Below are 26,917 nucleotides of genomic sequence, written 5' to 3'. Positions count from 1 at the left end.
GTCTTGGCATTTTTGTTTTATCTGGAACTGTTAAGAGTTCAAAGTTTAATAATACTTTTTAAGTGGCTATTATATCTAAGAGTGAAGGCCTTTAAGGGTGTTCCTAAGATCCTTCTACTTCCTCTAGGAAATGTTTGACTATGAAACTTGAAAGAAAATAATATTGGGTCAAATGCTGAATTTAAAGTAACATTGTTTATCACTGACAAATATTTCAATATTGTATTTTCTGTGAAAAATGCTACTCTCGTGTAGAAAGACAATTACATATTTCACCCTTAAAAAATAAGGTTTGACTTATATCAACTCTACTTGGTGAAGATCTATAGAAAGAACTGAAAATGAGTTTTTAGAGCGACTATGGATTTCAGTGATCTCTACAACTCTTAACCTCTTTATCTAGGACAACTTAAAAGAAAAAATTTTTCAAGTTTCAAATCAAAAACATAGTTTTTCCAAAGTCTGCCTGTTGCTTGCTTTGTAATTATAATTCCTTCTCATAAATATATTAAAAAGGGTTTCAGTTAGTTCGTCAGTGATTGAATTACAAGGAAAAGTAATTTCTGTCATCATTCAGATTCCCTGCAGCTCAGATCAAATGTCAGCTGACTAATTTCAGAGAAACTTGGTTAACGTCTTGTTACAGTGTGCCATTAAATGTCAGGACTCCATAGAATGGCAGTGCAAAAATTATAAATCAGATTTATCTAAAAATATCAAGAAATTAAATGAGGCAAATATCATTGTCTTTATTTTATAAATCCAAGAATGTTCTGACGACTCAGTGCGTCAGCTGAGATTTCATAATAGAAGATATCCAAATGCCCTACCTATACAATATTCTATCATGTGCAGGCCATTTTAATGAAAAGTTTTAATTAGACTTTTTCTTCTTAACCTCCTCATAACTATGACAAAGGCAGCTAGGCTGATATCACTTTTGCTATATTTATGACACTACCTGTTTTTCTGGAGTGAAATTAAATACGCAGAGTTTACCCTTTTAGAGAAGACAGAACTTGGACTAGATTGACCTTTTATTTATAAGCTCATGGCAGGCAGTAAAAAGATTATGGCTTTTATAGGTACAGTGGGTAGCTGTGGGGTAGAAAGGGTAAAGTGGGGTTAGTATTCTGTATATTTAAACAGTGGTCCCCAACCTTTTTGGCACTAGGGACCTGTGCTCCTATGCGAATCTAATGCCTGATGATCTGAGGTGGAGCTGAGGCGGTGATGTTAGTGCTGGGGAGCAGCTGCAAATACGGATAAAGCTTCGCTGGCTCACCCGCCCCTTATCTTACCTCCTGTTGTGCGGTCTGGTTCCTAACAGGCCTCTGACTGGTACTGGTCTGTGGCTGAGGGGTTGAGGACCCTTGCTTTATAAAAAGGGAAAATTCCATTGCTTTTTTCCCCCAAAGCAATTCTTATGTTATAAAACACCCTGTTCTTGAATAACAATCTTTTCAGAGCTGGGCTCTCACAATTACAAACAATCACATTAAATGTAACCTTTGGAAAGGTATGTCACTTGCTCCTTGACCTAAGGGTAGATTCCTCCCACTCCCAGACTAGGTCATCCACTTTCAGTAAACAGAGTCAGACTAGGTCATCCACTTTGACCCGGTTATCCTCACTCTTGAGGAACAAAAAACACTGTGGTGTGTTGTGGCTACCATGGCAATGTTGGTTCATTCTTTTAACTTCTTGGTTTCTATGTCATCACATGGCTCGATTTAGGTTTAAATGGACACAATCCATGCAACATTTGATATATAATCTCTTATGTCAACTTGATTTTCTCATACAGTACTTTAGGCATATGAATAATAGAACTTATTTTATAAATAGATTTGTCAAAGTGTCAGAAACTATTTTAGAAGGATGTACAGAGAGAGAGAGGAGAGGCTTCATAATCTTCATAATCTCTCATTCTAAATTCACAACTATACTGTCAATAATGGCCTCCGAGTCAAACTTATGCAATCTAAAAATAACCAATTGTTTTTATTAGTTTTGGTAAAATGAAGACTGATTCAGAATCATTCAACAATTTTAAAATAAAGACCAACAAGAAAAAATTAAGCTCCAATCCCCAAATGTCAACTCTGGCAAATATGCAAGTGTAACTTTTTCTAAAAGCTTTCTTTCCCATAAGTATTCCTAGGGCCATCTAAACCTAAGGATATTTTTAAAATTCTAAAAATATAACCTTACATTCATAGCAGTGTCTGGCATATGCTAAGTGCTCAAGAAATATTGACCGAACATTGAATATGACAATTCTCAAAAATTGGGGAGTTGAAGAGATCATCAGGATCATCCCGCCCAGCCTCCTAAATTTCAGATAGAGGGAGAGAGGTCCAGAGAGGTTGATTCACATGTTCAAAACCACACAGCTAGCTATTGGCAGACTGGATTTAGAATGCAGGATTCTTGACCTCAAACTCCCTTTACCCAAAGGCTTTTTCTTTTCTTAGATTCTTTATGCACTTGGACTTTCTTAAGACTGAAGAAGCCTATGGCCAAGAGCTTGGATTGACCTTAAGGTTCCCATATCTATTCATTATGTGAACATGCAAGCATTGTCAAAGCGGGTCACGTTACAGTGAGAGTCTGCCTGGGTGTCATTTACCGGTAAAAAGTCAACTTGACTTCTCTCTAGAAAACTATCTTTAAAGCAATGTTACCTTAATCTGAAATATTTTCTTAAAAACAAACTAATTAGTGCAGAAATAGTTCCTACATAAGAGAAGCTAATTATAATGCCTTACATTTGGATGGTCCTCACCATCTATAAAGTGTGGCCTGTATTACCTTGCAATTCTGTTCCTTTAAGTGTGAATTAATTGATTTGCCAGAAATTAGCTTGGTGTTGGTAAATGATGTCTCAACACGAAGGTGTGGGACCTGCTAATGACTCCCGTGGGCCCCTCTTTGGCTTGGTGGAAGAAGTGGGAGTAAGAGGTAAGGCAGCACATCAGCAGAGACTGGGCAGGGACAAGGCCACCTCACGCGCTTCTATTTACTTATGTCCCAGTCTGGCCTACTCTCATTACCTCATTGTAGCCATAATTTATTTGAACAGGAGGTGGCAGAGTGTGTACTCGACCTCAGACACCAAACACCCAAGTTTTAAAAATAGTAAATGGTGATGTCAGCCTGATTTCAAGTGAGCGCAAAGCAAAAAACAGGAGAAACCCTAATCAAAGATTAACTTTCATCACAGAAGAAATAGGGTTTAAAGACGCCCAGAGCTGACTTAGGTAGGAGCTGCTGGAGGACAGCAGACCCTCCCTGCCCACTTCCCTGCACACGTAGGCATTACCTGCCTTGGCTGGTTGACTTTTGCTCCTGAAGACAATAACAATCGAGTAACATCCAAGTAACCGCCTTGGGCAGCCAAGAAGAGTGCAGTGGCTCCATCCTGAGAGACAGCAAATTGAAAGTGTGAAAAAATCATCTTTCACATTTTAAAAGAAACTCCATTTTAAAGTACATCCATTTAATATAATTTTCCATTTCCATCTCCCTCTTTTTTTCACATACATGGTTAGTGTTTTATTCTTTGAAGAATGATTCTAAAACATCACACTAAGTCAGGCTGAAAGGTAAGTTTAAAACAGACAGTTTTATAAGAATAAGTTATAAGTATATAATGACTATTCCCTCTACAAAATCTTGATCTTAGAGCTTATGATACATCTAGTTGTAGCACCCAGGTTTTCCAAATATCCAGTTGCCATTTTTCTCCTATCTATACAGACTTCTCATTAGCTGCTTTCTGTTTTTGTTGCATGATATGAGTCCATCCCCTTTCAAATTACATTTAAAAATGCATATATTTAACACAATTCTTTTGTCAATTAAGAGCTAAGTGTTAGTTAAAAACAAACAAAAAATAAAGTCTGTTAATGAAAACCAAAACTAAACAAATCCCCCAAACCTATTTTGTGTGCTTTTCTTAAACAGGAGTAAATGTATCCTTTGAATTAGATCTTCCTTACTCTTTTCTCATTCTTGCTCCTTTATCTGCATCTCCCCAACCTACAATGTCTCTAAGTTTTAAAACACACAACGCTTTCAGAATAATTGCCCTCGTAAGAATATCCATGAACTCGCTCCCTGCTAGCCCAACAGACACCCATAACACCTACCGTGCAACTAAGCAATCCTGCACAAAAGCCCAAAGCAAGTGTTTGTTTCCAATTTTTTTTTTAGGTTTTGTTTTTTTTTTTTTAAACTGAGTGTCTACATCTTCTGGTCATTTCATTTTTCTCAAAGATGTGTCATTGGGTAATTTCAATGCTACATGGGTCAGTTGCGAGCATGCAGCCTCCCCAGCTGCTCACTTCATATGGAAGCGTGCACAGAGCACAGCGAGCTTCATTACTTTTAGACTGCAGTGGAAAACCCGAGCGCATCCTAGTGGAAAACATCTAGCTACCCCAGCTAATTACCACCCTCCCATCAGGACACTAACCACAAGTGAAAATACAAAGCACCTTTCTCTGCAAGTCCAACCACGTAGAGGGTGCTGGATTTCCAGTGGGTGTCAGCTGACCCGCCAGACTCCCCTCAAGGCAATCATTAAAAAATTAATCAGCCTGTACAGATTTTTAAGCATCCCTTTGATATGGGGATGAAAATTTCAACTGCTCCTTACCGCGCTGCCACAGAAAGTTCTATATGCCCTTAGCAGCTGATAATTCTTAACAAGTTTCTAAAATGGTTATCTATGCATTGGATTTTTTACTGTGCATTACAAATTTATGTTCCTAGAAGTTTTCAGAGATCATTGACAAAGATTTCCAATATTTCAATTGTTTTTAATGGAAACATTTACATTGGAATGTTTGGGTAAGGGTAAAAGTCAACAGAAAATATAAGTTCTGGTGCATGAAATTTCTCGAGTCACCTCATAACAGAGAAGAATTTCTTGTGGAAATGGGCTTTCCCCAAACTCTATATTTCTAAGATTACGTGCCATGCCAATGAGCCTTTAGGGAAGAATATCACCTAACAGTACAATTCTATACCCACCATCAGTTTGGATTGCTGACTGCTAATGGTAATGCTATGAAAATCACAACTTATTTTCCTTTTCCAAAATCTTGGGCTTTTCCCACTCAACCTGCACATACATACGGTCATGCACACACTAGCATATACTACAGCTATGTACAGCCAAACAAACAGCCAAAGCCGTATACCTGGGTTTCTTAGAGTTGGCCACACATCAGAACCATCTATTGCTCAAGATGTGCCCACAGAGACTCCGGCTTAGTTGGTCAGGGGTGGGCCTGGGAAGTGGTATTTTTTAAAGCTCTCTAGGTGATTCTAATGGGCAGCCAGAGTTGAGAATCACTCCTTTAGACCATTACCAAGTAGTTCAGTCATTCGACTGGGAATGCTGCACGATCAGAGTGTTGCAGATTTTGAAGTACAAAGGGTAAGGCTAGTTGCTATGTACTTCGAAGAGGTCTATGATTTGTTAGAGTTAACTGTGTAAACTCTGGAAAGGATATTCAAATGGACAAGTTCACACCCACACTTCCCATTACATGTCTGTGAAAGTATATGGTGCCCTAGGCATAAGGACTAAATGTTGAGTGGTAGGATAGCCTAAAAGATGGTTTTTAGATCACTGGAAACAGGAATTCTGCTACTCCTTGCTATGATACTCTGTCAAGTCACTTCATCTCCCCGTATTTTATTTTCTCCTACAAAACCAGAATCATATTTGCCATAAATCCTAGGAATTACAATGACAATCACTTAAAAGAACGCTTGGGCAATGTGTTAATTGCCACTTAGCTGCAAACAGACCCATACTAGCAGTGGATGCCTTTGAAAGGTCGTTGATGTGCATGTATTTCACAGGTCTTTATACACCTAACCTTGCTTCTCTTCCAAATAAATTGATTTCTCCATTTCAGTGCTCTTCCTCTCAAATAACTCCACAACAGAATTTATTTTGGTTTTCAGCAAGTCCATATGCTGGGCTCATCATGTTATGAATAAGTATGTGTCACATGACTTTTGAAGATCCTAATTGCATAGGTACATGAACTATTTCATGTGTAAGAGATTTAAAAGGGCAGAACAAAGATGGGTAAATAAGATTGTGGTTTCTACACAGAAGAAGATCATCTGGTTAACTATGTATTTTTCCTTTGATGTCTCAGATTAAATCCTATTGGTCATTGAAATATTTTTGAAACTGGCACTTCTGGCATTCAAATTTAGATTGCTATGGTATTTGTGATGAGGGAATAAGCAAGTGTCTACCTAAGGTCCCCTTGAAACAAACTCACATAAAGCTGGTCGTGGATGTTGGCTCCGTGCTTCAGCAAGGTATCCACCACCTGCACATGCCCGTACTGACTGGCAGCCAACAGGGCAGTGCCCCCGTCCTACAGACATGCAAAGCATAAACACATCAGAAAGTCCAGGCACAAATCTCACCAAACAAATGCTCTTCATATAGTGAGAACTTTGGAAAAGAATTTCTTCATAGATAATAACAAATTCACTTTTCCTCTTACTTTTTCTGCATAATCATAGCAGAGTTCATCTTAAGGACACCATTAGGTTGTACACTGGATGACTTGCTTGTGATTTATTATTCCCGTTGTTTGACTAAGTGATTATAATTAATTTGGAAACTTCCCATGTTTACTAGACATATCCAGGTGATCGCTTTGTAAGTTATATAAATATCTAATCACTGTGTTGTACACCTGAAACTAATATAATATTGTATGTCAACTGTAATTGAAAAATAAAATAATAAAAATAGAAATTTCTCATGTCAAATGCAGAATCATCTATTTGCCTCTCAATAAAGGAAGCAAATAACAGAAAGTCTGTACCAATAAGTTCTGTCTTGGAATTACCAGAATAGCCTCCTGTGGCTTCTGGCCAGAGACCCTCTTGGCAAACATTGGCTTCTCCTTGTGGTTCCACCCAGTCGGAGGTCTCTAAGATAAAGGTGCTTTTCTGAGGTAACCCTCTGGGGCCACTGCCTTCATGGGACAAGATCTGCATCCATTAAAAGAGTGGATAATTATAGTATATTCCATGTGCCTCTCACCACTCTAATTAGTATTTTCCTTTGAACAGGTGCCAATTTGTCCAGGTCTCTTTTAAAATGTGGGCCCTAGGACTAAGCAGAGCACTATGAAGTGAGCGTGGTCTGATGTAGAGTGGGACATTCCTTTGTTCCATCTACTCTACTTTTATTTCTGTGGCCTGAATTAGAATTAACCTTTCTGCCAACACATTACATTACTGACTCACTGAATTTGTGGTCAATCAAAACCCTTAATGGTTTTTCTCAGGTCCTGCAGCTAAAGCATTATCTTTTCCCACCTGAGATATTTATTGGTTTGTCTCTGTGAATCGGTATGTGGACATTTGAACTAACTGTAAATAATGCAAGAACATGTAATCTGGTTCTAAAATGCAAATCACAAACATAAGATAGTGGAGGTTTTAAAATTTGGGCCTAGAGTGTTTATTCAAAATGCCTGCTACACTCAGATCTCCACCCTCTGATTTAGTAGGTCTTGGGTGAGGCCCAGAAATAGGCCTTTTGATCAGTCACGTGAGGTGACTGTGGTGAGCATGTGGCAGGTGGGCCTCACTTGGAGAAACCGTTAGAAGAGATCCTGCATTCACAGGCAAGTGAGATCCTGGAGGATGCAAGTGGCCGAGTAAGTCTTCAGTGAGGGACGTGATACATGGTCGGGTAGAGCTGTGTTTTAAAGGGCAGGGAATGCAGGAGAGAGATTGGAGAGCTGAGGTGGTGGTGAGGGTGTGGGAGTGGTGGGTGGGCATCAAGAAATTGCTTAATAGCAGCTGTGAGCACTAACATTTCCAAGTTTTGGTCTGTGAATTTTCCTAGCTCTTTGCCTGATGAGTTTAGAGAATAGATAAAATATGATGATGGTCATAGAAGAGCTGATAGCTTATATTTTTAAAAATACATTCTTGGAGATGTAGATTTAATAACAATGAGAATAACTGTTGACACAAAGTCAGTTTTGATGACAGGACCATATTAAAATTCAAAGCCTCCCGACACTCTTCTTCCCATGGAAAGCTCTTGGACACCTGCAGCTGACCTAATGGAAACATTTAGAATGGCTCCCCCCAGGCCCTGTGTTCCATGGATTTCTGGGACAGCACAGACTGGCTCATGTACAAAAGCTTTAAGCCAGCACTAACTTGCTAACCAAGAAGGCTGAAACAGCCATATGGCCAACTATGATCATTCTGAATTGGTTCAAAGAGTTGAAATTTAGGTTTATAGAAATTTACTTTCTCTTTTTAGTTGTATCACTTTTACAATGAAAAATAAAATGATTTTATTTTTATGTTAGTTATAATTATATACACACCTATATTTTGAATTACTGTATATTATATTCAGTGTGTTTGGAGGCATGTATGAAGTCCAACAGCAGGTTTCAGAAAAGACAGAAACCTGGCTGATATTCAGATCTACTTAATAGTATCACAATAGAAAAAAACCCACTGGAAACTCCCTTGATATTGAAATGTCATATACAATGAATTGAGAAAACTTTAAAGTTTCCAACTTGGGCAAATTTTCATCAATTCTTTTTGTTATAATTAGGCAAGAAATAAGTTGACAATTACAAAATCGTTATGGCAGTTCAAATTCTCCTACTAAAGACATTATCATGTAAAATCATTTGTGAACATAAAGTTAATCTTTCTGCAGTCTGTTTTCTTAACCACATGCCCCATATGAAGAATCAATGACTTCCTTAAAGGAAGAACCACTATTCCTTGCCCAACTATATAAACTGTAATCACATATTATATATTTCAGTGAGGACATCTCAGAAAGTAAACTGCCTGCCAAATCACTCTCCTTAGAAATCTCTAACTCCCTAGGATCGGCTTAATACTTCCAAAATTTCCTATCATAATACTAGGATTAAGCTTGAAGCAGAAAAAAAGCACATGAAAACAGGGAAAGTTGAAAGCATCTGCTACTGTATCCATCCTGGTAACAAAAGTTGGTGTCCCAGAGTGGAAAACTACTAGCGCAAAAAAGAATCTAAGTAATTCCCCATAAAATTCTCCAATCGTGAGCCTAGAGTGAAAATGTCATGTTTTGAGTTCCTAGGATGACCCGTGAACCATTACAAGGAACTTCATGGAACTCAGCTTCTTGGGCTTGAAAATCATGTAAAAAGGGAAGCACAAATCTGTATCATAGCTGAAGAGAAATGAGTGCTCATGATTGCTGAAATTCTTCAAGAGGGTATGAAATCAAGAAAGTTCTCTTACTTTAGTTCTAAATTCAGTGGATGCTCCAAATCCAAAGAGAAATCTCACGATGTCATTATGGCCTTGCTGGGCAGCGAAGAACAGGGCAGTTGTACCTGACTGGGAGAGAGAGAGGCTGGTTTTAAAAGACATTGGTTACGTTACATTTGATTTATACATTTCCGAACAAAATGAAACAAAACAATATCCTTGCATACAAACCTTCTAGCCTAGGAAGGGGCTAGATTTGAACTGATTATATTCCTTGGTCAGAAAAGTGGTAAGATGAAGGGAAACTTTATTCTTGGTGTAGTGGAATGAATGGTGGACTTCCAAAAGATATGTCTTAATCCTAATATCTAGAACTTGTGAATATTACTGATATGGCAAAAGGGGGGATTAAGTTAAGAATTTTGAGAGCCAGAGTTTATCATGCCTTATCTGGATGGGCCCTAAATCGAATGACAAGTGTCTTTAAAAGAGTGAGGCAGAGTGATATCGGACACAGAGAGGAGGCAGAGGCAATGTGACCACAGAGGCAGATGTCAGAGTGATGGGGCCACAAGTCAAGGAACTCCAACAGTCACCAGAAGCTGCAAGAGGTAAAACATGGATTCTCCCCTGGAGCCTCCGGACGGAGTGTGGCCCTGTGGACACTTCCAATTTTCTGTCCTTCAGAACCATGAGGATATAAATTTCCGTTGTTTTAAGCCACCTAGTTGGTGGTAATTTGTTACAGCAGCCGTGGGAAACTAATATGCTTGGTACAGTATTTAGATTACGCTGGCATTATTTCATATGGAGAATAATTCTAGTTACAAATTTATCACCCCAGAGTCAAAAGCAACCTGTGTACGAATAGGTTCAAAATATTTCCCCAAACAGGATGTATTAACAAGAAACAGTCTGATTCCAATTTTAAACTTACCTTTTTTTTTTAATACCCTATGCTATACTCTAAATTCCTGTGACTGTAACTACTAATTTATACTTTTCTATCCCTTCACCTTTTTCACCCAGCCCCTCAACCCTCCGCCCCTCTAGCAATCACCAGTTTGTTCTCTGCATCTGTGAGTCTGTTTTCATTTAGTTTGTTTCTTACTCTTTAGATTTGACATATAAGTGAAATCATAAGGTATTTATCTTTATGTCTGACTTATTTCACTCGGCATAATTAAACTGATCGATGATATTCTGAGACACAAGTTTTTAGCATCCTTTCTTCCTAGGCACTTTTACAAACTACTCAAAGATTGGTACCCAAGTCATTGTATAATATGAGCAAAATCACCACACCACTCTAGTGAGCAATATGTATTTGTCATATAAAGATGCTCTTCAGTCTAGTGCTGTGTTGTAGGATGAAGCTAACTACACTTTCCCAGACACAGTGAAGAGAAAACCCTCTTTCCATGGCTTAGCTGGGAGCTTTACAGTGTTAGGTTCTCACCTAGGTGTGAGAAGCCAGGGAGAGCATGTCCTCTGTATTACCGATCACTATGAATCTTTTTCTTAAAAGTGTGTTCACATGTGTATGTGAACATATGTGTGTGTGACAGCATCAATGATGCCCACAACTGTGGTAAGACACCTGCTGACACCTTCCTAGACACAACCCTCTATCTCAGACTGTGCCCCCAAGTAGACTCAACGCCAGGAATGCACAGGTGATGTGCCCATTCACAGAGCCTTTCGGCCTGCGATGCAGGAGTGCTTTTCTCCTTGGTTTCCATAAAACGAGTGGGAAGCATCCACCCATTGCCTTCGTGCAGTGAAGTATGCTGGCTTCCAGAAACCTTAAGATGTAATAAGGTCGGGATGGAGAAACTCGGCTAGATTAGAAAAATTCTCATCTTCTTAACAGACGTTAATTTTAGAAACTACTAAGGGTCATTTCTAGGAGTTGTTTCTTCATGAAGAGAAAGGATTTGTTTTTCAATACGCTTTTTTGATACATTAATTACAAAAATCACATTTACAGCAGTTTGAGCCAGCTTTGGAATGTACATACTATTAGTCACTGTGCACATGCATGCAGCAATCTGTAGACAGTAGGAGCGAGGCTTCAGTCTGGTTTGTGAATAGAGGTCTTAGATGCACAGGCTTTGCTGCTGACACCCAGGGCTTCGTGACAACTGCGTGTGCAGCTCCTATGCCTGACGGTTTTACTCAGCCACTATTGCTGGTTCTCTAGAGAAATGGTCTTTGAGGACCACCAGCTTCCAGTTTGTCTCTCTAGCAAGCTCTGTGTGTCTAGATAGCCAACCTAAGAAAACAGCGGCAGGTGCTTTTTCAGGCAACAGATATCCTAGTATTGCAAAATGGATTACAAACGAATCAAGGTAGAAAAGCCCGTTATATAAATTCCACAGCACTGCTAAGCACTTTCAGCTTCCGAAACAGAGGAGGTGAGCTTGGGGCCTCTCTTTGCTTCAGCAGATCTATTGTCCCAGACCCATGGCCTCAGGGAACCACCAGGAACTTACATAGTTGTCATCATTTGAGCCATACAGGTTACCTGTAAACTGGGCACACTTTGGTAAGTCCTCAAGGGCCACCGAGTTCAATGCACAGTAGTTTGCATCTTCAAAACCATTATCTGCACAATTGGAACCAGATATAAAACCATAAAAGCTATACATTGGCTGGAAATCAAATGAATGTTTCTCTTCTTCTCTCAGCTTTTCTCATTTGTTCTGCATGTTGAGCTTGCCTTTAAGGATAAAGTTTTTGAGTAAATAGATCTGGATCATACTGTTTTTATTAGAGAAAATCTGTCTCTTCTTTAAAGTCAAAATAAAAAAAGACTGTATAGCAAAGAGGAAAAATAAAAAGATTAGGGTAATTTTAAACTATAATTCTAAATGGGCCCAAACATTTTCTTCCAAGAAGAAAATTAGCTGCTGAAGTGAAAATAACCTAAAACAATGATCCAGTGTTATGGAAATTGCGCAGAAGAATCTGTGAGAAGACTGGTTGGATTTGCTGTAGTCTCTTTGTACTGCTCGTCTCAACAGACCGGACTTGCTGATCCAGAGCCACAGAGAACCAGACTCCAGATTCTGTCCATTAAATGTCACTCTCCCATGATCCACGGCCAAAGGGACAGTCAGAGGGGAGATGGGAGGGACTTCTAGAAGCCCTGTGAAACATCCAGCCCTTACTCCTCGTGTGCCTTAAATGGCTCCACGGAGGGAAGGTGGTCCAGCCTGGAAGGTGGAGTGCATTGCTTGATGAAAGTTTGGTTGATGAATACTCCTTTCTGAAACATCAATGGTAGGGCAGGCCTGCGGATAAGAGTGGATCAAGGAAAACCAAATGCTCCAGTCTAGTTTGGAGCTTGCCCCAGGATGCCCATCTCCGGTCTGAGTCAGTGTGAACTGAGAGGTCAGATTCCCTCTAGGGATGACCTGTGCATGTGTCTCCATGAAGGTTAATTTCCCGGGCCCTATATCGGCTTGGAAATATATAGACCCTTCTCAGACCTGAATTCCAAAGTATGTCAGAATGCCCTGGCCTCCCATTGGTCCTCTGCAGTGGACCAAGAATGGATCCTTAGGCTAGATGGAACTCCTGAGATCGCTCTTGAGTGAGGTGTGGGAAAAGGCTCACATTTTAGTCTGATGCTCACCACATGGGTTTTCCAGGGAGAGCTTATTTAATAGATGGCCAGTCAGAGAAATCCTTTGAAAACGTGGTTTGGCAGGGGTGGTTGAGACAGTCTATCAGGTGAGCCTCATTAAGAACAGGTTCTAAAACTTTGATGATCTCCATGAAAATCCTATAAATTCTGTAGCATCTCATCCCAGTGAAAGGAAGAACTGATTTAAGCTTGGGAAGAAATGTTTGAGTGTTTAAGGAACATGGTTAGAGGTTTGGCACCTTGGACTGCAGCACATGCACCACAACCAGCTCCTGAGCCTTATTTTAGGCACAACAATGGCCAGTTCCTGAGCCTTATTTTAGGCACAACAAAGTCAGAAATCTGGGCTTTAGGGTCACATAGGAGAAAAGCAGTAACTTGCCCTTCCTAACAAGTCACTATTGTGAAAACTCTGAGCCTCTGTCACCTGGGTCATTCTTCTTCAAGTGCAGAACCTGACCTACCTCTCTCTGGAGATTGATGTCCGCCCCTTGGAGAACGAGTTCCTTCACGCAGTCTATGTGACCAGCGTAGGAGGCGACCATGAGGAGTGTGGTGCCATGCTGAATGGAGGAGAGACAGATGAACAGTTAGGCCATCGTACGTCAGAGAGGGGTCCTGAGGCCGCAGGGATGTCAGCTCCACTCGGGGCATGTCCGAGAGCACAAAGGTTCCCACAGTGATAAAAATGTCTTATGAATAATTTTACAAAGCAGACTAGATGAGAAAAAGCAAAGCAACAAATTGTTGAGGCTGGAATTTTCAATTTAAAAATTCACTTGCTTTCATTACCTTTGGAAATGTAGGCCAAGTGAACCATGGTTACTGTAGTTTAAGGCAGCAGTGATGTAGTGGCCTCATTTTATGATTCATATTAAATGATTCCTGAGCCAAAACACTGCTACTAATGCAAAAAATGGGTTAAATGGTACCGGTTGGTTTTCAGAGTTTAAAAGTCTTTAAGACTCATTCAAGTAGAGATAAAAGGCACCACGATGAAGTAAGAGACTACAGAAGTAAGAGTCAGAAGTCCTGGGATCCCATCAAACAGTGTAACCTGGGGCAAGTTGCTTACAATTCCTGGGGCTCATTTACCTCATCTTTAAAATGAGGAGTTAGATGGGGTGATCACCAAGGCTTCTTCCAGCTTTTAGGTTTAAGGACTTGAGGTGTACCATCTGGCGTGGACCTCTTAATTCAAGTCGACTGTTGTAGTTTAATTTATAGTTGTTTACGAGGGCTTGAAATTGTAATCTGAACTACCACCTCTGCATACTTAGCAAACTGCCTTCCAGGAGGAGATGACGAGACAGACAGTTCTGAACATAAGGCTCTCTAGGATACAGGGATAAGTAACTCTTAGAAGTTTCGTGTTATTTACATCTGTGAGCTTTTGTAGAAAGGCAGTATAGTTCAGTGGGCTCTGACAGTATGACCTTGGGCAGGTTATCTAACCTTCCAAAGGCTCATTCTCCTCATCTGTAAAATGGAGAATAATAATAGTATCTGCCTGATTAAATAGGTAAATGAAATAATTCAGGTAATGTGCTTAGCATAATGTTAGATTTTTAATTCAGCAACTGTTAGAAAATAACAGTTCAGTAAATGTTAGGTTATCATCTGGCTTTTGTTGACTTCTGTGAATGTTAATGCTGGTTTTGGAAGTCTTGTTTGCTATAAATAAAAAGTATAGGTAGAGTCAAGAAAGGCTAATGGCTTCATGGAAGTGCTCTGTGGTACTTTCTCTATCCCATGTGACTGTGTTTTGTATTTCAATGTAAGGCCTTCATGTAGGCTATATCATCCATTATGCAGTTGAAACCCTTCTTTCATATTTTCCAAGGTTAGAGTGGCAAGCTTTGTATTACTAACTTCCTCTTGAATATGAGAAATTTTTATTTAGATTGAGGATAGAACAAACCTTGCTTTAAAACCAGTTAAAACATACAAGCTATGAGAAGTGAGAATTTTTTTTTTTTTTTATCATAGGTCACATTGGCCTTAGAATAAAAATTAATCATGAGCCAGAGGATGCACAGAGAACTTAATTTGGATATTTAAAAACTAAAACAAAAAACGGTAGGCTCATCTGTATTAAAGTGAGGAGACATGAATGAAACAAATAACAAAAAATACTTTTTTATAGATTATATTTTAATTCTACATCAGGGTCAATTAAGAAGAAATCGGAGGTTGAGATAAAGGAGAAAGAGAATAAAGAAGTGGTATCTATTGATGCATTAAGCTACATGAAAATATTTCCTTTATATTCAAAACTTATTAGCTTGACTGATTTTAATTCTTTAAAGATTAAGGTTACTTTGTTTCACTGCCTGATGTTAAAATGTCTCTTAAAATGAGCTGATTTCGAACAGGATATAATGGATATAAATGTAGTACCATCTTGCTCAAGATGGTAAAATACAGACATTCATATGTCTAAAAAGGCTAGAAGAACCTTGCCATCGCACATCTTTGTGGATTAAAGTGTGTCAGAGAGATGTGCCAAGCAAAAAAAATGTAAGCATCATGTGAAGATAACATTAATCTAGGAAGTGAGGATGAATGTTAGCAAATCAAAGTGCTGCTATAAAGTGGGTGGCCTAGAGATAATGCACTTTTTCTTTACACTGCTATTCATTGGAAAAGTTTGAACATGGTCTGAGGTTCGGAGCAGTGCCCAGCAAAGCACTGGGGCTTGTCCCCAAATTCTATCAGCTCTCACAGGCATCCCAGGTAATTCTGAGGCTTGGCCCCACTGGCGCTACTAGCCCAGAGATCATTCACCACAAGAAGAAACCATCCTGGAATCTAGACTCCATGTGCAGGCAACATGCAGGGAGGCCGAAACCCACCCAACGAAATGTCCACAGGAACAAAGGCCTGTGCCAGACCCGAACATCAACCCGCCCCTCAGTCACCACCAATCTTAGAAGTCCTTTTACAATGAACAAGCACCTGGAATTATCATCATTTAGACTTGCTCCATTGGCTTAAGGAATCATCTCTCCAGACAGCTTCTGATAAAATGGCTTTTTGTTTTAAATAGGAGGCAGAACCTATAAACGTATTAGTATCTATTCATAGAAGCAATTTTTTTTGATCAAAACAGCTCCTGGTCACTCAGCAGACAAAGAAAGAGTTTGAGTCCTGAGGAAAAAGGAGGTGGTGGTAGGAGGTAACTTCTGATGGGGAAAGGGCACTGAAGAGGCTGAGAACGTGAGGTTTTCTAGGGGGCAGCACATGTGTGGCAATGCGTGGTGGCCCTGGGAAGCTGGAAGGCAGGTCATAGGGGTGTCTGAGAAGGTGCAGCTTCAAGAATAAGGGAAAAAGTGGTCATTAACATGGTTGATGGGTGAGGCCACAATGAAAACCAGCATTCCTACTCCAGTCCTGCCCAGTGTGGCACTGCTGCCCAGTGACACCCAAAGAAGACTGCATGGCCAGTATGCAGATGCCCAGTCTGGGTCCTGGCGAGGAACAGATGGTACATTCAAATTAGGGTGATTGAAAGAAAGTTTAATAAAGGGACTATTTATAAAACTCTGCTCTGGGTGTAGGGACATTACAAAGAACAGTGTAGGACTGGGAGCTAGTAACAGTGAGTTCCAATGCCAGCCCAGGCCTAAAGGCACCAAGGGAAGGTAGTGGCTCCCAGGACACAGAATGAGAGTCCTGCTGTCAGACAGAACTGGGGAGGGGAGCAATGGGCTCCCCAAGGTCCCTATCTTTCCACCCTCTGACCCCTGCCAATGTCCCCATTGGCCAAACCTAACTGGAAGCCAGAAGAAAGTGAGTCCACTAGGCCAGGCCACAGAGGACACTGGAGAAGGGTGCAAATGGCTCTGAAGGAGCAAACCCAGGATATCCGCCACCGATGCCCACAGTGGGCGGGCGAACTGAAGCAAACCCTGTCTCCCGCAAGCTGGTGGCTGATCTCAATTACCAAATTTGTGCAATAAAAGCTGGAAATGGCACATCCTGTTTTCAGGAAAACAATAAGGCTCCTTAGGAAAACAATAAGGCTCCTTTGAAAAACATTTTATTTAGATCCTAAGATCAAAACATTTCTGCTCTCTCTCTTCTCATCTTAGGTCCTCCTTGTCCCAGGAGATGTGGAGAAATCCTGCTGAGTCCAGAGGAATCAGTGCCTCTGGCCGGGGAGGGAAGGGCTCCCTAAGTGATGACTGCCAGTGGGCAATAGTGTCCATTTTTAGTTCCCCTTAATTGACAACAAATGTATTGATGTTTGCAAAAGTAATGAAAGGACGAGGGACTAGGTGGAGGCTTCTATTTCTCAGTTCACTCACCCTTGCAGAAAAAACCTAACTCCCACCTCCACAGCAGCCCACTTCTGCTCTAAATTATCTCTACCTTTCCACAAAAGCTGCTGGTTTGAATTCTCTAACCCTTTCTTTTTTGGAATCTGCCAATTCTGATTCCCAGTGAAGTGTGGCCTCCCATTCCCTATTGTGGCCTCCTTCTGTTTTATGCGTGTAAATATTTCCCCGATATATTTTTAAGTTCACCACGGTGCCTTGGACTTTTTGAAAAGGATATAGCAAGCAAATACAAAAAAGTAGGTGAGCACTGTGAAGGGAAATGTATTTAGGTGGTGCTCTCATGCCGACGAGGGGGACACGGCGTGCTCTTGGCATGCGTATACCGAATGAGTTCGTCCATACACTGTCTCTGCAGTCCACGTCCACCCGGCCGCTGTTCAGCAACAGCCTGAGCAGAGCCAGGTTTCCTCTCCTCGCTGCCCAGAATGCGGCATTGGCAAGTGGAGTTTCCTTCTGCAGAAGCAAAATGAAACAGGATCTTAAAGTCCACATCAGTTAACGTGACCGCTTCTACACAAATATATACCACTCAAAAAGCAGAACTTCCAGATGCAGCATATCATTTGCAAGATTGCTCCTCCGGCAAGAAAAGACTACAATATACTTGGTGATGGAATGCATTGTTTTAGAGCAGATACCTGAGCCCCAGTGCTGTTATGAAGAGCAAAGTTGTTGATAATACAGCACTATTAATACCCCATTTCCCACCAATGCACTCACTTTCCTGCCTCTGTGTCTTTGTTCATAGTTTCCTTTTTGCTTGAAATGAGGTTTTCCCCATCCTTCAAGGCCAAGTCTCTGTTTAAAGGCTATTTCCTCCCTGAAACATTCCCAAATCTCTCTTCACCTCTAAGCAGAGAAAACCCACTTCCAATTCTGACCTCCCGAAAGAGTTTACCCGCACCTTTTCTATGTCCTCAACACCTTCTACCCGATTCCAGCTGTCCGGGTAAAGGCCTCACTTTCTCTCCTCCTAATTTTCTTTGCTTCAGCTGGGTCTTGCCAGAGGTTTCAGTTAAGAACCGGGAACTCTGGGCAGCAAATGCTCTTATGTGTCCTCGTATGGATCCTTCACATGGGGTTAGAGCTGTAAAGTTAGCGTTGGCACCAGACCCACAGGGGGAATAGAGCTGGAAAACCATTTTCCAAAATGAGAGAGGCAGAGTTGGCTGCGGCACGACTTTTCCAAAATAGACCGATTTGGATTTGTAGAGAACAGTCATGGTGGGAGCAGAGTGCGGAGGGCAGGCCTGGAACCAGACAGCTTTGGGTTTGAATCCCAGTGCTGCACAATGGACTGGGCCCTGGTAGGTCTCAATTTCAGACAGAGATCACATTACTTGTCTTGAAGTTTACGATAAGGATTAAACCATGTAGGTTAACTGCGGTGCCCAACACATCATAAATGCTGACAAATGCTAATTTCCTTCTCTCCATTTTTCTTTACGAAGTTAGCATCAATAGGCAAAATTAAACTCAGAGTATTGGTACTAATAAAGAATTTTGCTGGTCTCAGGAAATTTTCCAGTATTCAAATTGTTTAACAAAAACACTTTTTTGGGGTAGGCTTAAAACACCCACCTGATCCAAAAGGCCTTTTATGCAATGTCTTTTAAGTGTATCGACAAAGTATCAAATATAATACCTAGCTTACCTATGCTAAGCTAAAGAGAAAACACCAACAATTTCAGCTACTCCATGAAGCCATCTAAATGGAAGCACAGAGAAAGCAGAGTGATGGCAGCGTTTGTTGGTATGAGGATTTCATTCCAGAAGCACTTCGGCACAATACGGCTTCATGTTCTTGTGCATTCTTGAATGCATGCAAAGCAGGTAGTGATAAGAAGATTACAAACATACTTTGAATAGCTTCTTGGCTCCGTTAGGAGGGAAAAAATCACCTCAGATTCCAGGTGAACAATTTGCTTCCCCTGAAGGTGTAAATTTTACTGTCCCAGGAGTTTTTGAGCCAAACTGGCATGGTAGTGTTCACATTCAGTGTTTGTGGCTTTTGCACCAGGCTGGGTCTAACGTTATTGATGTTATTAACTGGGTGAAGCAAGAGCAAGGCAGGTTCGACTTGTATAATGAGTCACGGAACAATGCCCTATTAATAAAAAGATTGCACGAGGAGGCCAAAATGAAGTTTGGGAGGATGTAAGTTAGGAAGAGAATTGAATATGCACTATGGAACAGCTCTGCTGGCTTTTCTTGAAACATGAAAACTTGAGAGTAATAAATTGTAAACCATTTTCAGGGATTTCATTGTTTCACTTTAATCTCAAATACCTTTCAAAAACCATTAGCCAACTACAATCTTCTATTGCTCAGGTCAGAAGCCTCTCCTGCCGATAGGATGAATTCAGGGATTTCTCTCCTACTTCAGCTAGACATCCTAGTTTCCTAGAAGGTTCCAGATTTGTAAAAAGCTATAAACATTTCATTTTTCTCACAAGGGTTTGTTTGGTTTGTTGGGAGATAGAGGCATGATAGAGTAATCGACTTGGGGTAAGAAAGCTGAGTTGAAGTCCTGACCCTGCTTCTTCCCAGCTCTGTGACCTTGGGCAGGTTATTTAACTTCTCTCTACCCCAGTAAAACAGCATCAATAATAATAGTAGTAACTCAATCATATGTCGTTGGAGGATTAAATGAGATAATACAAGTAAATGTACTTTAATAGAAAACACAAAAAAATCTAGCTATAAATGCACAGCCCTCACAGCTTGTTAAAATACCTGCCCAGGTGAAGTTGTTTACTTGGTCACCAGCATGTGCTAGGGACAGTGGTAGTGGCCAGGGGCTACAACTAGAGGTGTGAATCACATTGATCTCTGCTCATAGTGGCTTTATGGCCCGGTAGGAAAATAACTCATGTCAAGAGGCATCAGAGTTATTATCGGAGAGTAGGAATGCAGACACTTGTGGTCAGAGCAGAGAACGGTCAATTCTACCTGAGGAAAGTGGCCAGGGCTGTCTTTGAAGAGAGGGAATTCTTGGGAAGAGTTCTGAAAGATGAGCAGGGGCATTGGTGATGTGCATCCCAGGCTGACGGGGTGGTGATACAAAGACACTGAGACTCTCCACAGCATCTGAGAAGCATCTCTACCTGGGAAGGGCTGGCGTGAAAGGTGTGAGAGGAGAGAGGGCAGCAGATGCTGTGGGGCAGGTCGTCAGGGCCAGATCCTGGAGGGTCTGCTGTGCCAAGCTAATGGAGTTTGCACTTTATCTTGGTGGGCATGGGGGAGTCGAGGAAAGGTTTTAAGATGCGGGGAGACTATCAGTTCTGCATTGCAGGAAGGTCCTGTGGCAGCTTCAGGGAGAATGGACTGAGGACTGGAGCCAGACTGTGAGGGTTAGGAGGCAGCTGCAGAGATGGGACAAGAGATGATGAGGGCCTGAGCTGAGGCAACGAGAATGGGGATGGCAGGATGAGACAGACTGGGGACATTTTAAGACACTAAACTGAATAGTCTTGATCTGCAAATGTTTGTGCAGGAGAGGAGGGAGAAGCAGTCTGGATTGAGTCCCAGGTTTCTGGTTTGAGTGCCTGGTTGATGTGACACCACTCATGAAAGTTGGAAATACCATAGGAAGGATGAGTTTTGGGGAAAAATAATTTCAGCTTTGAACATGCTGAGTTTCAAGTGTCTATGGGGCATCCAGGTGGAAAGGTCTAGCAAAGAAATGGGCAACTCTCCTATTGCACTGTGGCTGACACATTATGGGAGAGCAGGAATCTTGAGCTAATACTAAATACTTATTCTGTACCACTCGGTATACTGTCTGCATATACTAGCTCATTTAATCCTCATCACAGTGAAGTGGATCCTGTTACTATCTAACCACACAGATGAAGTAAGTGAGAAATGACAAGGCAATCTTCAGCCCCAGGTGGTCTGGCCCTCGAAGTTGTCCTTTTAGCCATCACACTGTTCTGCCTCCTGTGGAATTGTCCTCCTGTAGACAGAGAGCAATAGGCAGTATGGACCCCAGTGACCTCCTTCCTATTCTCATTCCGAGCTCCTCTTCTGCCAAGATGGCAAGTCCCCCGGACTTCCTTCTCTTTGGGGCTTGCGCACACCATATTGTCTGAGTAACTTCCAAACGTCCTCGGGTACAATATACACAAATCACAAACGCAGTGGAGCGGACCAGCAGCAAGCCCTCCAGCCTTTAAAGGAGACAATGTGTGTCACACATATCATAAAGTACTTTACCAAGCATGCTATTACTATCTCTCTCTTGGTTTTTCTCATCTCTACAAAGAGGCCAGTGAGCCTCCCTTAGGGTTGTTGGTTGCAATATTATGTGGAACAGCAATGACAACCAATGTTGACATCTTGCTCTGTATCAGGCAGTGTGCTAAGCAGTTCCACTGCTCTGATGTATTTAAATCCAGAAACAACCCCGTGAGGTAAGTGTTATTATTCCTCTCATTTTTAAGATGAGGCAACAGAGTCACAGCAGTGAATTACTCAAGGTCATACAGTTAGGAAGTAACAAAGCCAGGATTCGAACCCAAGTCTGTTTGAGTCCAGAGTCCGAGGTCTTATATCTTATACCTTGTGAGAAAAATTGAGCATGTACTTCCAGATATGCCATATTTTCTTCTCATTTTTTCTTCATTTACTGCCAGAATTTTGGCCCATACATTATTAATTAGCACACTACCATAAATTAAGTACAGAAAGGAAGGGGTGAGAAAACATAGAAGGGAAATTGTTATTTGTACAGAATTGGAATTCTAATTAAAAGCTAAGAGGGGGTAGAGATTTAAACTATTCTTTAAAAAAGGGTTTAGAATAATGTGGAATTCAGTTGTATACTATTAATTCAATCAAGAGAATATTAGCTTTGTTCAATAATGTATTTCTTTCATGTCAGAGGCCACATTTAATAAGGGTATAATGAGGGATAGAGAAGCCATGTGCAGAAGGATACTTTTGATGTATTACTGGCTATTCTAATCTACTGTCCACTTTCTGCTAAGTATTTGAAAATTTCAGAATGCTTAGTAAACATTAAAGAAGGCTAAGCCTGTATTGTCAGCTATGTTACACTTCTGTAAGTGATAAGAATCTAAAGAGAAAAAGTAAGTGATGTGCCCCAGGCCTTCTGCCTTAGAGGTGGGAATCATATAGCACCAGCATTTCCAAACTCAAGACCATGTTTAAAGTCTGTTTAACATATATATATCCAGAATAGGCAAATTGATAGCAATAGAAAGTAGATTAGCAGTTATCCGAAGGTGAGAAGTTTGGGAGAATAAAGAGTGACTACTAATGGTTATGTGGTTTCTTTTGGGGGTGATTAAAATACTCTAAAATCGATTATGCTCATGGTGGCACAACTCTGCGAATATACAAAAACTGCAATGAACACTTTAAATGGGTGAATTATATGTGATCTGTATCTCAATAAACCTGTTTAAAAAACATATATGGCTTTGTTGATTTATTTTATTGTGGCTCATCCAAACGATTCCAGCTGATCGGTGAATTGGAGTTGATTATGAGATAATTTACGTACTTTCAGAATAAGGATAAAACATACAAGTTCCTGTGTTTCTGGCCAAGGCACGAGAAGTTTCTATCACTAAGATGAAACATAGCATTGAGATGCTTTATCTGCTTAGGTAACATAGGCTCAGGAAAGACTCGGGAGTGTTCTTTATCTAATGATGTTTCCTCTATTACAGTAAGTTTTCTCACTGTATTAGAATCTAACCGTCCTAACTGTATTAGACTTTTGACAACCTCAGCCTTGAAGAATAAGTGCTGAGTAAGTAAAAGAGCTATTATAAAGTCAAAAGTCAATGTACTGAAATCCATGAACTTTATTTCACAAAAAGGCTCAGAACTGCACTCTGAGTTTGCTTTTGTTTTAAAAATAATTCTCATGAACATGTCTGTTTTCCTAACCAGAACAAATTACGAGTTGCCAATTGTGAAAGAGGAAGTTTATCAGAGGCAAACCGATAGCACAAAGTGACTGCTGACAGCATAATGGAGGAAGGACTAAAAAATAGATGCAGAAGGGTCCATGTGACTCAGAAGCAAATGGCCCTACATGTGGAGACTGTGAGTCATCAAGCAGAGGCTAAATTGTGATTTATAACGCTCTGTTTATTCTCTCACAGACTCAGCCAGCAATGCTGTTGGAGACCCAGGGCCTACAAGCCTTTCAGGAGCCTATGAAAATGAAACAGTTAATCTACGGTTCTGCAATCAAAGTTAATGAATATTTAATTAAATAGCTACAAAATGTACCATCTTGTCAACTTTTTTAATTGCTAAAATTGGTATTCATAAAATATTGATGACCCATGAAAGTAACTTGTAGGTCTGATTTTCTCACTACATTAGAATTAGTAACTACAGAGAGCAATGACAGGAAAATCATGGACAAAGGTAAATTAAATGTTATTCATGGCTAAATAATTTTAAAAGCAATATTATAAAAATCCTTCCAGAAATGTACAATAAAAAGTCTCTGTTATTACTGTGGGCTGTGGCACATTTTAATATGTTTGATATGTTAGCTCCGGCTCGTGCAGGCTTAGTCCACTGACCTGAGACTCTGCTCCCCTCCCGCTCCAGCCTTGCTCCTGTGCCTTTTGGAACTGCATGGAAAATCAACTCCTCTTCATCCTTAACCTAGCACAGAGTGTTTCCTCTGTCTCCTTGCCATAAGCTCCTCAGCACCCCTCCCTGGTAGAGACTGGGCCTCCTCCCACACCAGCCCTAGGGTGGGAAACGGGGTTGGGCACTCCTCATCTGGCTTCCGGACAATGCCCTTCTAGTTAGGTGTACAAATCTTTGCTTTTTCAAGACTCAGACCATCCCATCTTCTCATCCTCTGTCTCACCTCACCTGGTAGTTGTCACCTCCTAATCATTTTTTGTTCTTGAGTGAAAATTTTGGTACTTCTCTTTCTGCCAAATTCTGACTTCGTCCTTGACTTTGCTTTACAAAACATCAATATCCACACTCAACCTCACCTTTCCTCTTACTCCAATGGAAGAGGTTTTTTTCCACCTGTCTGGTTAATCTCTACAATTAATAAGCCCTGCTCACTCTGCTCCGCCTACCTCCTGAGTATTTCATCCCTCAGTTTATTCATCCCTCAGCTCAATCATCCCCTCTACTCCCAAGCCTTTTTAGCACTCCCTATTGTCATTTTAAAATGCTTTTTTTATTGATGTAATTTGTATACTACAAAATCCATCCTTTTAAAGAATTCAGTGGTTTTTAGTATATTTTCAGGATTTTACAACCGTCACCATACTATTCCAGAACATTCTGTCATCTCAAAAGGAAACCTTGTACCTATTAACAATCACTCCTTGTTCCCCCCTGCCCCCCCCTTCTCTAGCCCCTGGCAACCACTAATCTACTTTCTTTCTCTATAGATTTGCCTATTCTGGACACCAGAGCTTCCTCTCTCCCCCATATGATATAGTAAGAAGATGGCTGTTTGCAAGCCAGGAAGAGGGCTCTCACCACATACTGAATCTGCCAACAGCTTGATCTTAGACTTTCTAGCCTCCAGCACTGTGAGATATAAAATTCCTGTTGTGTAAGCTACCCAGTCTATAGTATTTTGTTACGGCAGACCTAACTAACTAAACTATACCATGTTTTGTTTATTATCAGTTGATGGACATTTGGGTTGTCTCCACTCTTCCCACCAGCAATGTATGAGGGTTCTAATTTCTCCACATCCTTGCCAACGCTTGTCAACGACTGTCTTGTCGATTACTGTCATCCCGTTGGGTGTGATGTGATATCTCACTGTGGTTTTGATTTGCATTTCCTTGATGGCTAATAATGTTGAACATCTTTTCAATGGCTTATTGGCCCTTTATATATCTTATTGGGACAAATGTGTATTCATATCCTTTGCCCATTAAAAAAATTGTTTTAAATTGTTGAGATGTCTATTATTTAAAGATGCTTAAGTCTCTACCATTTAAGAGCAAACAAACCCTGGCTAAGTCTGGATTCCTGCTGCAGCCACTGTTACTTGTAGAATTTTTTGAAAGAATTCACTTGTGGTTTCCACTTGCTCTCTTTTCAAGCTATTGCAATCTGGCTCTTGAATTAAACACTTCACTGAAACTGCTCTCATCAAGGTCACCAGTGGATGTTTTGTTACTAAATTCAATGAACACTTTTCAATTCTTAGCCTGTTTGATTTCTCTGTGGTATTTAAACCTGAGTCTTTCTTCATGTTTATTGAAAGACTAGAGATTCTTGGCTTAAATGCCAGCACATGCTTCTGAATGTTCTCATAGGTTTCTGGCTGGTGGTCAGTTTTCTCAATGGGCTTCTCTTATTCTGCTCATTCTTAAGTCTTGATCTTCAAGATTTTGTCCTCAGCCCTCTTATTTTCCACCTTTACGTGGTCTCACTAGGCAACCACATTGCATCCCATGGGTTCAATTACTACTTGACACTGCTCATTCCTAAATCTTATCCCTATCTCCTGCCCAGACTACCCTCCTGGGCTTCTGGTTTGTACAACTGTCTAATCAGCATCTCTACTTGGACTCCCATCAATCCTTAAACTTTACATGTTGCAGACTGAACATTTTCTCTTTACCTCTCTGACCTTCCCTAACTCTGTGACTAACATAAATTGCTGAATCCTGAAAATTAAAAAACATTTAAAGTTACTCATATTTATTTACTTCCATCTTAAACACCTGTGCCCTAATCCAGTACCATTTAACAAGATGACATCAAGATCCTCCTGACTGTTCTCCCAGCTCCACTCTCTTCTCCAAACTGTAGCCAGAGAGATATTTCTAATCTGCAAATCTCACCATGTCATTCCTCTGCTTACACGTGCTACTGTAGGAGATGGGATTACAGTGGCTCTGGAGACAGAGACACTAGGGTTTCAATCTTAACACCATTCACTTAGTGGCTGCAGGACTGTGGGAGGAGTTGTTTAACTTCTCCATTTTTTTTTTTAAGCCACGAAACTTATCATTTCATGGGTCTTCCTGAGGGTTCAGAAGATGCACCTTGATGTCTTTGGTTCAAAGTTAGGCGCATTTTAAGTGCTCAATACATTTTAACGATTGTTTTTATTAAAACCTTCCAATAGAAGCAGATCAGCTAACTTCACTTTCATTCCAAAACGAGGGGGATATAATAGAATGACTTTAATAAATGCTTTTAAAACAAGACTCTTTTGGACACTGAAGCCTGGTAATCAATTGCCGCCCCACTCTGTGCTGGTCACTCAGGTTCAGTGTCCAAAAAAGTACTCTGCTGAGGAGGCAGCAGCAGCGCGGCTGGCATCCCGAAACCCAGACTCAGTATCGGGAATCGATGCCGCAGCCCCTGTTCCTCCCCCGCGCGGCAGCAGGAAAGCGCTGACCCAGGACTTCTTCCCCGCCCCCGCCGGTTACCCCGGCGACAGTCCCCGCCGCTCCTTAGCCGGGCGGCAAGGCTCACCACACCTGCAGTCAGAAGTAACGAAAGCCTTTCGAGCAAAGCTCACACAACCAAACCGCAAAACCATCGCAGCCAGGTCGCTTCCTCCTGTCCTCCGCCAGCGCCCGGGGCGGCGCCCAGCCCACCCTGCGGGCCCCGCGGCGGCCGCTCAGGCAGTTCC

At 40.9% G+C, this 26,917-nt stretch overlaps 1 protein-coding gene across 4 annotated transcripts in view; it reads right to left on the bottom strand.

Moving 5' to 3' along the window:
- ANKRD29 (ankyrin repeat domain 29) overlaps positions 1-26,784 on the bottom strand; it is a 47,867-nt gene extending 21,083 nt beyond the window's left edge. The window contains exons 1-6 of one of the 4 annotated variants that reach the window (XM_023530812.1): positions 26,763-26,784; positions 17,632-17,742; positions 13,411-13,509; positions 9,325-9,423; positions 6,315-6,413; positions 3,326-3,424 (exon numbers count right to left, since the gene is read on the bottom strand). In XM_023530812.1, coding sequence (XP_023386580.1) covers positions 3,326-3,424; positions 6,315-6,413; positions 9,325-9,423; positions 13,411-13,491 — 378 coding nt within the window. In that variant the 5' untranslated portion in view covers positions 13,492-13,509; positions 17,632-17,742; positions 26,763-26,784. Of the gene's footprint in view, positions 1-3,325; positions 3,425-6,314; positions 6,414-9,324; positions 9,424-13,410; positions 13,510-17,631; positions 17,743-18,943; positions 19,143-20,241; positions 21,277-23,861; positions 24,610-26,762 lie in introns of those variants that run through there. The other 3 variants (XM_023530810.1, XM_023530809.1, XM_023530811.1) reach the window with 3 other exon arrangements.
- Positions 26,785-26,917: the final 133 nt, after the last annotated feature.

Source organism: Pteropus vampyrus, unplaced genomic scaffold, assembly GCF_000151845.1.
Source record: "Pteropus vampyrus isolate Shadow unplaced genomic scaffold, Pvam_2.0 Scaffold55, whole genome shotgun sequence".
Lineage (NCBI taxonomy): Eukaryota > Metazoa > Chordata > Mammalia > Chiroptera > Pteropodidae > Pteropus > Pteropus vampyrus.
This window is presented reverse-complemented; position numbering and strand designations above follow the sequence as displayed.